At 37.8% G+C, this 14,897-nt stretch overlaps 1 protein-coding gene across 4 annotated transcripts in view; it reads right to left on the reverse strand.

Annotated features, from left to right (window-relative positions):
- Positions 1-3,877: 3,877 nt before the first annotated feature.
- Positions 3,878-14,897, reverse strand: part of MAPK9 (mitogen-activated protein kinase 9) — a 54,971-nt gene continuing 43,951 nt past the window's right edge. Inside the window, exons 8-11 of one of the 4 annotated variants that reach the window (XM_006898121.1) lie at positions 13,832-13,956; positions 9,719-9,782; positions 8,040-8,111; positions 3,878-4,459 (exon numbers count right to left, since the gene is read on the reverse strand). In XM_006898121.1, the coding sequence (XP_006898183.1) occupies positions 4,317-4,459; positions 8,040-8,111; positions 9,719-9,782; positions 13,832-13,956 (404 nt within the window). In that variant the 3' untranslated portion in view covers positions 3,878-4,316. Of the gene's footprint in view, positions 4,465-8,039; positions 8,112-9,718; positions 9,783-13,831; positions 13,957-14,897 lie in introns of all 4 variants that reach the window. The other 3 variants (XM_006898122.1, XM_006898123.1, XM_006898124.1) reach the window with 3 other exon arrangements.

Consider the following 14,897-nt stretch of genomic DNA (forward strand, 5'->3'; position numbering starts at 1 on the left):
CTTTCCTGATTAAAACAAAACAAAAACTGCCTTAATTTTATCAAAGATAAACTTATGGTTAAATTCATATGAATTGACGTTTTGTGGGGCTATATTTAAATAGCTGATTATGGAGTTATTTTTAAATACTAACCCCCTCAGTGCTCACCTCTCCCCACACCCACATGTATCAATTCATTCAATAAGTAAAATATTATCTTACTACATTGGGAGAAGGGAGGGAGGTAAAACAGAGAACTGAAACCCAGGGCTTCATTAACTGTTTTCCTTCTAGAGCCCTTTCAAAGTAAGACAAATGTTCTGAATACCAGGAGCCAGAATGATTCCAGTCTTTGTTTTAAGCAGAGAAAAGAAATTGAGCTACTCTTGTGATTTTAAGTATTGGGCATTTTAAAGAGCCTCAAAACCAGAAAAGAGATAAGAGTGGTTCATCCCATGCATGAAACTATAAGCACAATTAGGGATTTAAAATAATACATGTAAAAAGATTAATTTGTAGAGTCTCCTAAGCACATCTTATGAAAAATCAAGTATACTGGTACTTTTAATACTCCATTTTATATTTGTATATTTTGGATGTAAAAATATACTGTTTTTATTTTTAAAAGATATGTTCAAGAATTTGCAGAATATTTTCAGAAGGAGAATAACGGAGAAATGCTTATGCCTTTCAATTTTTTTATTTTTTTAAAACTGAAAGGAACACTAGCTATTATGGGTTGAATTGTTGTTGTTATGTAACAATAGGAACTGAATCACAGCTGACCCTCCAGAGGGTTTTCAGAGGCTGTAAATCACAGGGCAGGAGAGTGCACATCTTTCCCTCCAGGAGCAGCTGATGGATTTGAGTGCCAGCCTTTGTGTTGGCTAGGCCATCAAAGCTCCCTATGGATAGAATTGTGTTCCTCACATCTCTCTCCTTGTGGTTGTAATCTCTTCAGAGAATAGGATATCTCTGCTATGTTAATTAGGCAGGATTAGGGTAGGGTGAATTTTGCACCAATCTTTTTTCGATAGGAAACAACTAAGTAAAAGAAGCAGAGATGGGGAAAAAGAGATGCCAAACCATAGGATGATTGCCCACAAGCAGAAGCTAAAAGAGGCAAAGCTCTTTCTCTAGAGTTGACAGAGAGAGAGGTCTTCCCCTAAAGCTGGCATTTGTACTCTTAGCTTCCTAAATTGTAAAAAAAACCACATTTGTTTGTTATAGCCATTCACCTACAGTATTCCTGTTACAGTAAAACTAAGACACTTGCTAATGTTAGTTGAAATCATGACACTCCAACATCTAGCCTTGTTCATGTTATATCTATAATCAGAGATGGTGATGTAGAAATACAGTCAAGTGGCATTTAAAAATACACAAAAATTGAACATGTTATACATTTCTCTTTTAAAATGTAGTTTGTATTATTTTCACCAATCAAAACACACATAATATATTTTTTATTATAAAAACTTAGGCAATGTTACTTTTGAAATATGTAATCTTATACATCACACATGTATTTACTACCAGTACGAAATACTGGTGGAGTTACTGTAAAATCAACCAGGCGAACTCATTCATAGTTATCATGACTTAAACAGCATTAAATCCTGATTAAACCAGTATCCTGTTCAGTGTCTCAACTACAGTTTTGGGAATTAGACAAAGGTCCTGCAGAGGACTTTGTCCTTCCAAACCTGGGCTCCAAACTACATGCTCCAAAGATAAGAGCAGAGCCCGATTTCCTGCCTTCTCCATGACCAAAGCTGACTCACGTCTTTTCAGTGTTTCTAATCTGCTTTTAAATTCTGTTAGGACTCTGTCTGCTCTCTGAAACCGTCACCTGAAATCAGGATCCAACACAGGGGAGGCAGTGACTGAAAACTAAGCCAATAAACAAAATAAACCTAGTCCAAGTTCCAGGATAATAATAAATCACCTGGCTTATAAAAATACATGTCCAAAATAGTTACTTCCAGGGTTGTGTACAATATAAATTACAAAAATAAAATAGAAAAGATGAAAAAATTGAGCACATTTTTCAATTCTTTATCCAACATCAGCTTTTATCCACAGACATGAATCTGAAACCATGTGCACTGCACCAAGACCATAGCAACTCTAGGCTCAGGAGGGAGAATCCTGAGACAGGTGAGGTATTTTGATGAAGACAAGTTGTCTCCAGCCCTGTGGCCTTTCCCAGGCACACTCACCTCTCCCTGATGGAAGATGGTCTGGCAGGAAACCTGTCCCTACCATCACTGCTTCACCTGTGACAACAGGCCCACCAAGAACAGTGAGCAGGAAGTCAATCTATGAGTACTTCACTCCATTTACAAGTGTATTCTGGTAACAGGACCTTGATGCACCAGAGTGCTGCATTTATATCGTTTTCAGGGCAGACAGGAAAGTTAAAAACAAAACAAAACACAAAACCTCCCCTTTTATTTTGTTTTCCACTTAAAGATAGATTTAGTAAATTCTTCTTAAAGAAAATGTATTATCAAGAAGGCCATTTTAAAATGTTTAGATATGCATAGTGATACTTTCCTTAATTATACAATCAAGCCACCAAGGCCAAAATAATTCTAAATCACTTAAGAGGAGTTTCTGCCTCAATCCAAGTTACTATTTCCGTATTTTACTAGCATGTGTCTAGTGACACTATATAAAACTATCTTATTTCGTTATTAATTTTGTTCATCAAAGATTCTATTTTACAGTGATAAGACCAACCAATAAGATACAACTGGTGCACAGAGAATCATATATTTTAGATAGTATTTATAATAAACTTTCTTATCAAAATTCCTCCTCAGAATACATTCCACAGAATGTTGAACAAATAGTGTTCAAAATAATTAAACACAAGATATGAATCTGTAACAAACTAAGCTCAAAAGAAAAAAACATGAGCACAGGTAGGTAAAATGTGATCATCGTAACTCCATTTCTGCAGTAACATTTAAATACTCAGTTATCTTCATGACTTTTTAATAATTTACACATCAAAAAGTCTGAAAGTATCAATTTCAGGTGAGCATTTGTAAATTATAAAATAGTTCATAGTTAATCACTACTCTTTAGCTCTTTGCAGTACCTCACTCTCTCTCTGAAGTTTTCCTAGACCACTCACAGCTTTCCTCTGGGGACAGGAAATGTCTCCACAAATTGGAAACAAGGACAAACAGGCCTTTCAAATCTGCTTTACATCCATAAAGAGACTAAAGGAGAATTTATACCTAATCTGATTTCTTTCAGAAGAGAAATAAAGTTAAGCAAAGATCTGTGTGAGAAAAGGGAAATGCTATCTTGTCCAATCATCTATTTTACCTTAAATTGTGTAAGGTATCAAAGGACTCAGTCCAGTCTCTGCCTTAAAGTAAGCACTTAGCAAATGGCTCTGATCACCTGTAGTGATCACTCTGCAAAATGTACTCTAGCATTAGGTAATGGATTCAAGACTCTATTTGCCATCAAATTATTGAGATGGAGTGTTATATGCTTAATAAAGAAGGTAAAGTTCTAGGTAGTAGTTTAAATTAATAACAAGTTTAGAAGACAAAGAAATGATAAATAAAAGACAGAACTGTAAAGGTATACATGTCATCAGCAGTACAAAACAAAACTTAGAATTTTATCATGCAGTAAAGCTGAATTTACAAATCATCCCAGCTCAAGACAACCTAGAGAAAAGGGAGAGTATAAGTGTCTTGGGTAATTCTCAGCCTAAAAGGTTACAAATTATACTTTTATTTATTGATTAGATATTTTTTTATCTGAAATATAAAACAGAGAAAATGGTGGTATCATCAAGGAGTAAGATATGATGATAGGGTGATGGCCAATTAACACACATAAATCTATTTTTTATGGACACACACCAAATAAGAGAAAAATCTAGAAGCAGTACTACCTGGAAGATAATTGGGCATTTAAATACCAATTTCCAAAGTGCTACATGGGCAAGACCAAGCAAGCATTTGTGGCCACATGCACATAAGTCCCAACAGATACTGATGATGAGAAATTGTCACTACTGTCACCAAGTCACTAAAATAAATTCATCTATTCTAATTGCTCACCTGAAATGATCTTGAACAAAATCTCTAAATGTGTGGCTTGCACTTTTTAAATCTTCAGACATAATCTGCTTCATTTTATAATCTAAACAGGCAATCATAATAGAACTGAGTAAGGGCAAGGCATTGTGTTTCTTACATGCAGAACATGGAGCGTCTTTATTTGGTTCCATCAACTCCCAAGCACTGAGGCCCATGGAAGTGAGAATTCCTTCACTGACGATAAGTCTGCTGTTTCTGACTTATCATCGACAACCTTCCAGGGGTCCTGTCGAGGCATCAAGGCTGCTGTCGGTATCCGAGGCCAGTGTCTGCTCAGTGGACATGGATGAAATGTCGTTGATAGATGATGACTGAGAAGGAGTGGCGTTGCTACTTACTGCTGCATCTGTGCTAAGAAAACCAAATATCATAAAATCTGAGGCATGACACCATTGCAGTTCCAGGCAATGACACTTAAGGCCATTTCTCAGCTCTGTCTTTCTGTAGTCTCCCAATCCTACTTATTAGTATAAACAAACAGTTAGTCAACTATGTAATTTCAATTTTTTTCTTGAACTTTCTATAGGGCCAGGATCCCAAACAGTTTTGCCTTTTATGCTGCAACATTCTCCCTTTCTTCCCAAGCGCTAAACCTCATATACAGTCCTGCATGATCATGTTAACTGCTAAGAAATACATACTGATTTTCAAAAGAAAATTGTTGACTTTTCCCTAAAATTATCAGTATCATAACAGAACTCAAGTCTGGTCAGATATTTCAAGAAAAAACAAAAACACTAAGTCAGTGGAAAAAGGTTCAGCCTTCAAAGACATTTTCTGAAAGAACTGCCAAAGACAATATCTAAGCTCTCAGAGATCAATTGGTGCCAGCAATGTGACATGAGGTTTGTTCACAAAAAGTACTAAATTCTTAGTTATACATTTGAGATACAGATCCTGTTGAAAACAAAGTTCAGGACTAAGACACAAACAATGTAATCTATACTTTCTTGTGTGTGTTTACCAGTTAAAAGTGAAAGAAAACAAAACTTTCATTTAGTAAACATATTCCTACCTGAGTAGCTGATAGCACCAGTATTATGTTATCTAGTAATTAATAAAAGGCTTCCTGGTGGGGCAGTGGTTAAATACTCAACTGCTACCCAAAGGGTAGGAGGTTTGAACCTCTAACTGGTCCTCAGGAAAAAGGTGTGGCAATTTGCTTCCCTGCCAAGTAACAGCCTTGGAAAGCCTATAGGGCAGTTTTACTTTGTCCTATAAGGGTCATTATGAATCAGAATTGACTTGATGGTTGCTGTTAGTTGTAGTCAAGTTGAGTATGACTTACAGTGACCCTATTAACAACAGACTTGAGTCCCACTCTACCCTGTGCCATCCTCACCATCTCTGATATTCTTGAGCCCATTGCTTCAGTTATCTTGTCAATCCATCTTCATGGGGGGATCTTTTCTCTCTTTTGCTAACCTTTCACTCTGCCACACATGACATCCATTTCCAAGGAATAGCTTCTCTTAGAAACACATTCAAAGTATGAGAGATGAAGCTTTGCCATCCTTGCCTGGTAGGAGCACTCTGGTGGCACCTTTTATACGACACATTCCATGGGATATTCAGTACTCTTCTCCAACATCATAACTCAAAGCATTAATTCTTCTGTCATCCTTATTCACTGTCCAGCTCTCAGATGCATAGCAAGCAACTAAAAATACCATAGTCTGAATCAGGCACACCTTAGTCTTCAAACTGGCATTACTGCTCTTTAGTACTTTGGAGAGGTCCCTGACAGAGGACTTATCCAAAGCAATATGTCTCTTCTTATTTCCTGACTGCTGGCATCAAGAGTGTTGACTGTGAACCCAAACAAGATAAAAAGCATTAACAGTTTCAATACTTTCTCTATCATGATATTTCCCTCTGGCCCAGTGGTAAGGACTTTCGTCATCTTGATGTTAAGATGCAATCTATATTGAAGACTTCTGCAATAACTACTTCAGGTCCTCCTCGCTTTCAGAAAGCAAGATTGTGTCATCTGTGTAGTGCAAGTTGTTGATGAGTCTTCCTCTAGTCCTGTTGTTACATTCCTCTTCATAAGAATCCAGCTTTATGAATTATTTGCACAACAAATAGACTGAACAGGTACAGAGAAAGGAAACACAGTCCAGATGTACACCATTCCTGATTTCAAATCATAGTGTTCCCTTATTCCATTTGGATAATAGCTTCTTGGTTTAGGTATAGATTTCATAGGAGAACAACTAAGTGTTCTGGGATTCCCATTCTTCTCAATGTTAGCCATAGTTTGCTGTGATCTACACAAATGCCTTTGCATAGTCAATAAAATACAAATAGACATTCTTTTGGTATTCTCTGCTCTCAGCCAGGATCCATCTGACATCAGCAATTATATCCCTGATAACATGGCCTCTTCTAACTCCAGCTTGAACCTCTGGCAGTTCTCTGTTGATGCACTGTTCCAGTAATTTTTTTATGATCTTTAGCAGTACGTTGCCTGCATGTGATATTAATTATATTGATAATGTCCACAATCTGGTAGATCATATTTCTTGAGCATAGAAACAAATATGGATCTCTTCCAGTCAGTCGGCCAGTCAACTCTCCTCCAAATTTCCTGGCATAGACTGGTGAGCACATCCAGGGTTGCATCTGTTAGTTGAAAAATATCACTTGGTATCCCATTGATTCCTAGGGCCTTATTTTTTGACATTGTCTTCAGTGCAGCTTAAACTTCTTCCTTTGTTACTATTGGCTCTTGTTCATAGGTACTCTACTTTCTTTTAATGCTTCCCAGATAATTTAAGATTTTGGCATCTTTTAATGTGAGACTGCAATTTGTTTTTTAGTTCTTTTAGCTTGAGAAATGCTGAGCAAGTTCTTCTCTTTCTATTCTCTTGACTTCAGCACTTTGCCCATTTCATTATAATAGTTTGTCTTCTTGAGCTGCCCTTTGAAATCTCCTGTTTATTTCTTTAACTTCAAGATCTCTCAAGGCTTTCATGAAATTGTCATAGTTTCTTCTGAGATCCATTTTGGTTTTTTCTTTCTCCCCTTTGTAATGACCTTTTGTTATCTTCATGGATTATAGCCTTGTTTTCATTCTATAGCTCCTTTGATCTTTGATCACTAAAGATCAATGCCTAAAACCTGGTCTTAAGATGCTTCTTCAATTCAGGTAGAACAACCTCAAGATTATATTTTGCTTCTTGTGGATTTATTTTAATCTTCTTTGGCTTTAATATGATCTTGCAAATGAGTAACTCTTTCACAGTCTGCATCTGGTGTGGTTCTGAGTTACCCAGTTTTTGGTTAAGTTTCTATCACTAGGTGAATTAAGTAGAAAATGTTGTTGTTATGTTCCATCAAGCCAGAATGGACCGTAGGTGCCCCTCCAGCAGGCTTGCAGAGGCAGTAAACTTCATGGGAGGAGACTACCCATCATTTTCCCAGGAAGCAAGTGGTGGATTCAAACTACGTTCCTTTGTGTTGGCAACAAAGTTCCTTACCACCAGGTCACCAGAGCTCCCAAGGTAAAAACAGAATTACTTAAAACAATTTTCTGAGAAGAACATGAAGTTACATTTCACCTAGATTTTTATTAATGTTGTTTTTTAACAGAGTAGGATCAGTAGAAAGAAGAGTCATGTACAGATATGAAATGCAGTTAACAGTAATTGTTGTGGGGATGAAACAAACAAACAAAAAATCCAGTGTTTATGATAATGTAGTTCACTTGGGCCTGGGACATCATTAAAATGTTGGCTATTAAAAAAAATGTTGGTTATTGCTATTTCTATCACCAAGGTGCCAAAAAGAGGGAGACTATTTCACACAAGAGACTTCAAAATCCTATGCAGGTCAAACTGGTTCTTAATATACTGCAGCCATTTACAAAACTTTAATAGAGAAAGAAAATCGGTATATACTCAACAATTAAAGCAATCACTAACCTGAAGGCTGATCTTTTACAACACCATTTTTGCTTCTTTCTTCCCAATCCATTACTTCTTTGTAAATTAGCTCTTCAAACAGAAACAAATGCAAGTCAAAATGTTTCACCAATTTCTTTGCATCTATTTCTATAGCCTGCTACTCATTCAACTTTTGCCACTCGAAAGGCACCATGCACTTTCCATTTTCACATACAGTCAATTCATTCCTTTAGTCTAACTGGATTCTAAACATCAAAAAAACATACGGCAGTTCTGACCATCGGGGGGAGTTTAAGAGAATAGGAGAGCCTTCAAAGTCTTTCCTGTTCCCACATCCATTTTCATCCCATCATTACATTCCCTGAATCTAACCAGAATTCTGTGGTGGGTTATATGGCTCCTTTGACTGGGAAAAACCCAAGTCAAATAATTAAATCATGTGCCTCTATCTTCATTCTTAAGACATACTTATTAGTTTTTCAGTAAGTTACCAGTTCTGGTGACTTAGTGATAATGAGTTCCACTGCTAAACCAGGCTTGAGGTTCAAATCCACCAGCTGCTCTGTAGGAAAAAGATGGGCAATCTTCCCCCACCTTGTGCAGCCTCTGAAAACTCACTGGAGGGTCAGTTATGAGTTAGTTCTGACTCGATGACACGAAGAAGTCATGAGAGGTTCCTCAAATTTCTATACTCATAAACTAAAACCAGACACTTAATTTAAGCAAGTACTAAGGCCTAGGAGAAACATCTTTCTATGGAGCATGACTGTTGGCAGTATTCTGAACATGTACAAGTGTGGGTAATAGGCATTCTCGACACCTTGTGATTGGCGTGTGGGCCTGGGTTTTAACTTGCACTGGTCACTGTTCTCAATTGCTGATTCTGCCTTTCAATTACATTTCAGCCCCTTCATAACATTTACTGTGTTGTAGGACATGTGGTTAGTGATAAAATGGGTAAAAATAAAACAAACCCTAAAACAAAATTATTTGCATAGTTTTGATCTACAATTTCCCACAAACTCAATGTAAATAAATAATTATATGCGAACCAATAAAAAATTTTAAAAGTTCCCACAACTTAAAATTTAAAATATATATGCAACCATACATATATGTTTACATTACATATATGTTTATTTAAAAAAAAATAGAAGCAGAAGCTCACTCAGTCCCTAGACCTGTTTACCATGTAACTTTATAAGTAACAAGCTGCCTTTGGATCAGGGTTACTCAAGCATTTTACAGCATATTGTTAATAAAGGAATCCTGTGTGGTACAAACAGCTAATGCACTCTCAGTAGAGTAGGTAACTGAAGAGTTGCCAGTTGAAGCCACACGGAGACTCCTTGGAGGAAAGGACTGATGGCACACTCTGACATATGAGGTTGCCATCAGTAAGAGATTGCTTGAAGCAGTTGGTCTATCAAGATAAGTGTGATTCAAGTTCAGTCTGCCAATACTTGACAATGTAAATCATTTATAATGATTTGACAAACAGCTCTTAGTTTCCTCTTTTGAAGCAAACAATACACAATTTGTATATGTTCCTCTTTGTTTTCTTCAATCAAAAAGAGCAGAGATAGTACAAATGGGCTCCTCCCCTAAAAGGGCCACTACCAAAAACTTAAAAGCTTCAACTTTACAAAATTACAAGGAATATCACAAATAAGCATCAAGACAATTTGTGCCTTTACCTTTCCATTCTTCTATGGCATGTTCTCTTTCTTCCAACTGAGCATCATAAATTTGAGGTGGTGGCTAAAAATTAAATTACATGTAAAGTCAAAGGCATTCAAAAGCAAATATAAAATTACTGAGGATATTTCTCATTTACTTATGTTGTAGATTTAGTTTCACTTTGTATAGGCAATAAATACCCCTGGGACCAGTGATCAGGAAATCAAGAGACATGAAAATCTACAGTGAGAAAATAATGCTGCAAAGATCTCTCCAGAGAGTCAAAGAGCAACAATGTCAGTTTAAAGGCTAAGGTATATCTGATTTAATACATGGTCTTCTCATTTGCTTACAATGCATTGGAGAACTGAACAATTACTAAGGATGATAAAAGAAGAATCAGTATCTTTGAGTTCTGGTGCTGAGTAAGAGTACTAACACACTATGGACTTCTAAGAGACCAGGTCTTTCCTGGTGAGGATGAAACCTCGATGCTCCTTAGAGGCAAGGATTTTGAAGCTTTGTCTCACATACTTTGTGCATATTGTCAGGAGTGATCAGTACTAAGAGGAACATCATGCTTGAAAGTGCAGAAGGTCAGCACAAGAAAGTAAGATCCTGGATGAGATTAACTGACACAGTGTCTGTGGCAATGGGGTCAGGTGTGTAGGGAGATGGTGAAGTTGGAGCAGGACAGGGCAAGGTTCAGAACCCTCCTTCATGAGTTGTAGCTGACAGGTGGCACCTAACACCACAATAGTGCATAGCAAAGATTCCCCCCCCCAAGCCCCCACTAAATCAATTTCAAAACCAAAATAATTAATAAATAATTAAACAGAATTAGAAAACTCTGTTGCTCTTAATAATTATATGACTTAAAAACATTTGGAAAAACACTTGCTCAAATACAATCAGAACACTGATCTACACAAAGTGTATCCCAAAGCTCTAACATGCACTCGCCTGAGCCTGTACTGTCCTCTCCTCAATCACATTCCAGGTTTCCATTTATTCCAAATCCAACTTCAACTTAAAAACGTACCATCCCAAGTGTCCATTTATAAATCAGATATTTTTAACGTTAAGAAAATGCTTAAAATGGGGGGTCAACTCTCTTGTTGGTGTTGGGTGCCTTTGAGTAGGCCCCTATTCATAATGACCTTACAAATAACAGTAGGAGATCCTGCCTGATCCTGTATTGTCCTCACAATCTCACCTGTATGTAAGGCCACTGTTGCGGGTATGGCATCAATCAAACTACTAGAGGGTCTTCTTCGTTTTCGATGACTTTTTTCTTTTGCTAGCAATGAACTCTTTTTCCAAAGTGATTTGACGGCACACAACAACAAGAAGCTTCTCCTAACAGCAAGCTAGATGAAGTTTTACCATCTTTGCCTCAAAGGAGTAACCTGGTTGCACTTCATCAATGATAGATTTGTTTGTTCTTTTGGGAGTCCATGGAATATCTAGTGTTCTTTGCCAACATTATAATTCAAAGGCATTGACTCTTTTTAATCAAGAAGCAATTGAAGAAGATACCATAGCTTGGATCAGTACAGCTTAATCTTTAAACTGACATCCTTGTTCTTAAGCCCTATGGAGAGGTCCTTGACAGCATATTTTTCCACTGGACATGATCCTATCACTGACAATATTGTAGTTCAGTATATATATTGAAATATTATTTTTGAAGATGAATGTGACACTATTCATCTTCAAATTGTCACTGCCAGAATAGTAGACCATATCCAAATCAATATGGCACATACATCCCATCCCAGCTAATGCCTAGGATATCAATCTTTACACATTCCAGTTCACTTTTCCCCCACTAGTTCGCTGGATTTTTTTTTAGAATGAAATTTTATTTTTATCTTTGACAATTTATAACCAAGTACTAGACCTCATCACTACATCAATAAGCAATGTTGTTGATGAATATCATCGAGTTGAAACCAATACTTAGCTGACCATCGGGTTTTTAGTTTATTTACAAAATTCTAACACAAATTCGAACAAATTTTTCAATTTCCCTCATTGCTCCACCCATGAAACGGTATAATCCAATGATTAATCCCAGTTCACTTTTGACAACTCCTAATCTTCCCAGACTCATACTTCATATATTCATGGTTCGAAATTGGGAAGGGCGTAAGCCAGGGATGTGTCCTATCTCCATACCTTTTCAACCTGTATGCAGAACAGATTATCCGGGAGGCTGGGCTCTATGAGAAGAAATGTGGGGTCAAGATTGGTGGAAGATCTATCAACAATCTGCGTTATGCAGATGACACAACCCTGCTTGCTGAAACTGAGGAGGACCTGAAGCGCTTGCTGCAGAGGGTTAAGGACTGCAGCCTCCAATATGGATTGAGGCTCAATGTCAAGAAGACAAAGATTCTCACCACTGGACCAACTGGCAGCATCAGGATGGATGGTGAAGAGATTGAGATTGTTCACAACTTCAGTTGGCTTGGCTCCACAGTCAACACTCTCGGCACCAGTAGCCAGGAAATTAGAAGACGTATTGCCATGGGAAAGTCTGCTGTTAGGGACATCTCCAAAGAACTGAAGAGCAATGGTGTCTCTTTGGAGACTAAGGTGTGTCTGATACAGGCCATGGTCTTTGCTATCTCTTGTTATGCTTCAGAGAGTTGAACAATGAGTAAGGAGGATAGAAGGAGAATTGATGCCTTTGAGCTGTGGTGCTGGAGAAGAGTATTGAGAGTACCATGGACTGCTAGGAAAACAAAACAGATTCAACCTGGAAAGGGTCAAAGTGGGCTGCTCCTTGGAGGCAAGGATTCTAAGGCTCTGTCTAACATACTTTGGGCATGTTGCAAGGAGGGACAGGTCCTTGGAACAGGACATCATGCTTGATAGGGTGGAGGGACAGCACAGAAGGGGAAGGCACCCTATGAGGTGGATTGATTCAATGACTGGGGTAATTGTGATGGGTGTTTCAGAGACGGTGTGATTGGCACAGGACAGAACAGAGTTTAGGGCTTTTGTACATAGGGTCGCTATGAGTCGCAAGCGACTCGACAGCACATAACAACAACAACATGTTATTAATAAATGTTTATAGCTTTCTCCTCAGTTTGAGTTAGTCCACATTAGCAACTGAAGGTGTTTCTTTGGCTGAAAGCTTTCCTCCATTAATGTCATTACAACAGACTGTATTTTGAGGATGCAACTTTTCCTCAATCATCTTTTAAGTCTTCCACAATCTGAAGGCTTTATCTTCTGGCACAGCATCAGACAATTTTCTACTGCTATTTGTAGGGTTTCCAAGGGCTAAGTATTTCAAAAGAGAATGACCAGTCTTGGTTCCTACCTAGTTTGTCTTAGTCTGGAAGTTCTGTTGAAACCAATCCACCCTGGGTGATCTGCTGGTAATATTTTAAATACTAGTGAAATCACTCCTAGCAACAGGCAATCAATCCATCACAGTACAACAAACTCATAGAGGAATAGTGGGAACAAATCCACAAACCAAGACGTAAAAATGGGTTCCACTGGTTGCACAGAATAAGGGTTCTTTCTACTCTACTACTATTCACTTACAGCTGAAGATATTTAGACCAGTATTTCTGTGGAAAAGCAGAACTGAGTTCAAACTCAGGATGAACTGACCAAGTGAGAGAGGCTGAAATGCCTTTGAGGAAAGATAAACCAACCTGTGACTTCCTGAAGTCTCTTGAAACCTGACATTGTGCTCTAGATAAGGTGATGCAACCAATTTCACAGCACAGTGTCAAGTTCATAACAGATTCTAAATAAAAGGCTGATATTCTCCTCCAACGTAATTCACAGCCTCTGAAAACTTGCTGGAGGGTCAGCTATGAGTCAGTTCCTACTCAACAGCACATAACAACAACATATGATTATCATCATACATCAGCATTTGCATAAATATAACCACAGTTAAGTATGTAACTCTGAACTACAGCCCCAATGATAAGTAATCTCCAAAGGGATTGTGGCACAGATCACACACCATTCTGTGGCCTCTTTATAAACAGGAGCTTGTTTACACCTACAACATGCTGTCCTTCTGTAGCTACAGTAAGCCCCAGGAAGTGTAAGCCCTGCCTTTGCATAGAAACTTTTCCCAAACAGATACTTACTGCTTCTGCCTCAGCAGGGTCATACCACACAGTGATATATGGGTGGCGTAAAGCTTCATCTACAGAGATTCGTTTATCAGGATCAATCACTAACATTTTTGACAACAAATCCCTGGCTTGGCTTGCTGAGGGGAAGAACAAATATCAGATAAGTAAACTATTGTTCTTACTTTGAAGACAATTGGCATCATGTAACATAAAACTAAATGTGACAACACAGATAAATTTTAAGTTAGGAAATATAAAAAAGGAATATTTTAAAATATTCTTAAAGGCTCAAGATCAAGACAGAGCCTCACTTTAAGGAAAAAGATTCCACTTTTATTCCTCTTGAATGAGGTTTTATGTATTTTATGCCTCTGAGCATAAGAGAGGAGGAGGAATAATGTGAGAGGGAGGATCTCAGGCAAATTCAGAATAGTTGGGGCTGAGAAATCAGGTCCAGAGAAGGGGCTGAGCTGAGCTAGGTGGCTCTGCCTGGAGTCTAGTCATAAGGCATGAGTTGGTCCTCTTTTTGAAGTAAGATCAAGTTGAAACCAAACACAGTTTTAAAACCACACAGTAATCTCATCTTTCCAGAGCACACATACTTTCACATCAGAAACTCTTGTTTTGCCTACCTGTATACAGTATTCTAAGAGACCCTTGAAAATAAAAGTCTAGAGACCAGTAACAGTTAGGGAATTGGGGTGGGGGGAACCCACCCAAAAATCAACTGCCAAACAAACACCTACCAAACTTAGTACAAATTCAATAATTTAACTATAAGGCTCACTTGGGTTTTGGCAATGCCATTCACAATATGTACAAGAAAAGGAGAGACTAGGGCTTTTCTGTTTGAAGCAGTTTCCAGTGATGCTAGTAGAAGAAGTCTACTTCCTCCTCCTAAGCAATCACATCTTAGTAAAGGGTATGACAGGAGAAGGGGATGGGAGAAAGGAAATTTTTGTTCAAGTACTGAGGTATGATTTCTGACTTCAACCAAACAAAAAGTCTTTATTCAAGATCTCTTTGTATCTCAAACTTTTTGGGTAATTGTTTTAATTCATATAAGACTCAAAATTAT

The sequence above is a fragment of the Elephantulus edwardii genome, unplaced genomic scaffold (assembly GCF_000299155.1).
Source record: "Elephantulus edwardii isolate Elephantulus edwardi_28Jun2011 unplaced genomic scaffold, EleEdw1.0 scaffold00221, whole genome shotgun sequence".
NCBI lineage: Eukaryota > Metazoa > Chordata > Mammalia > Macroscelidea > Macroscelididae > Elephantulus > Elephantulus edwardii.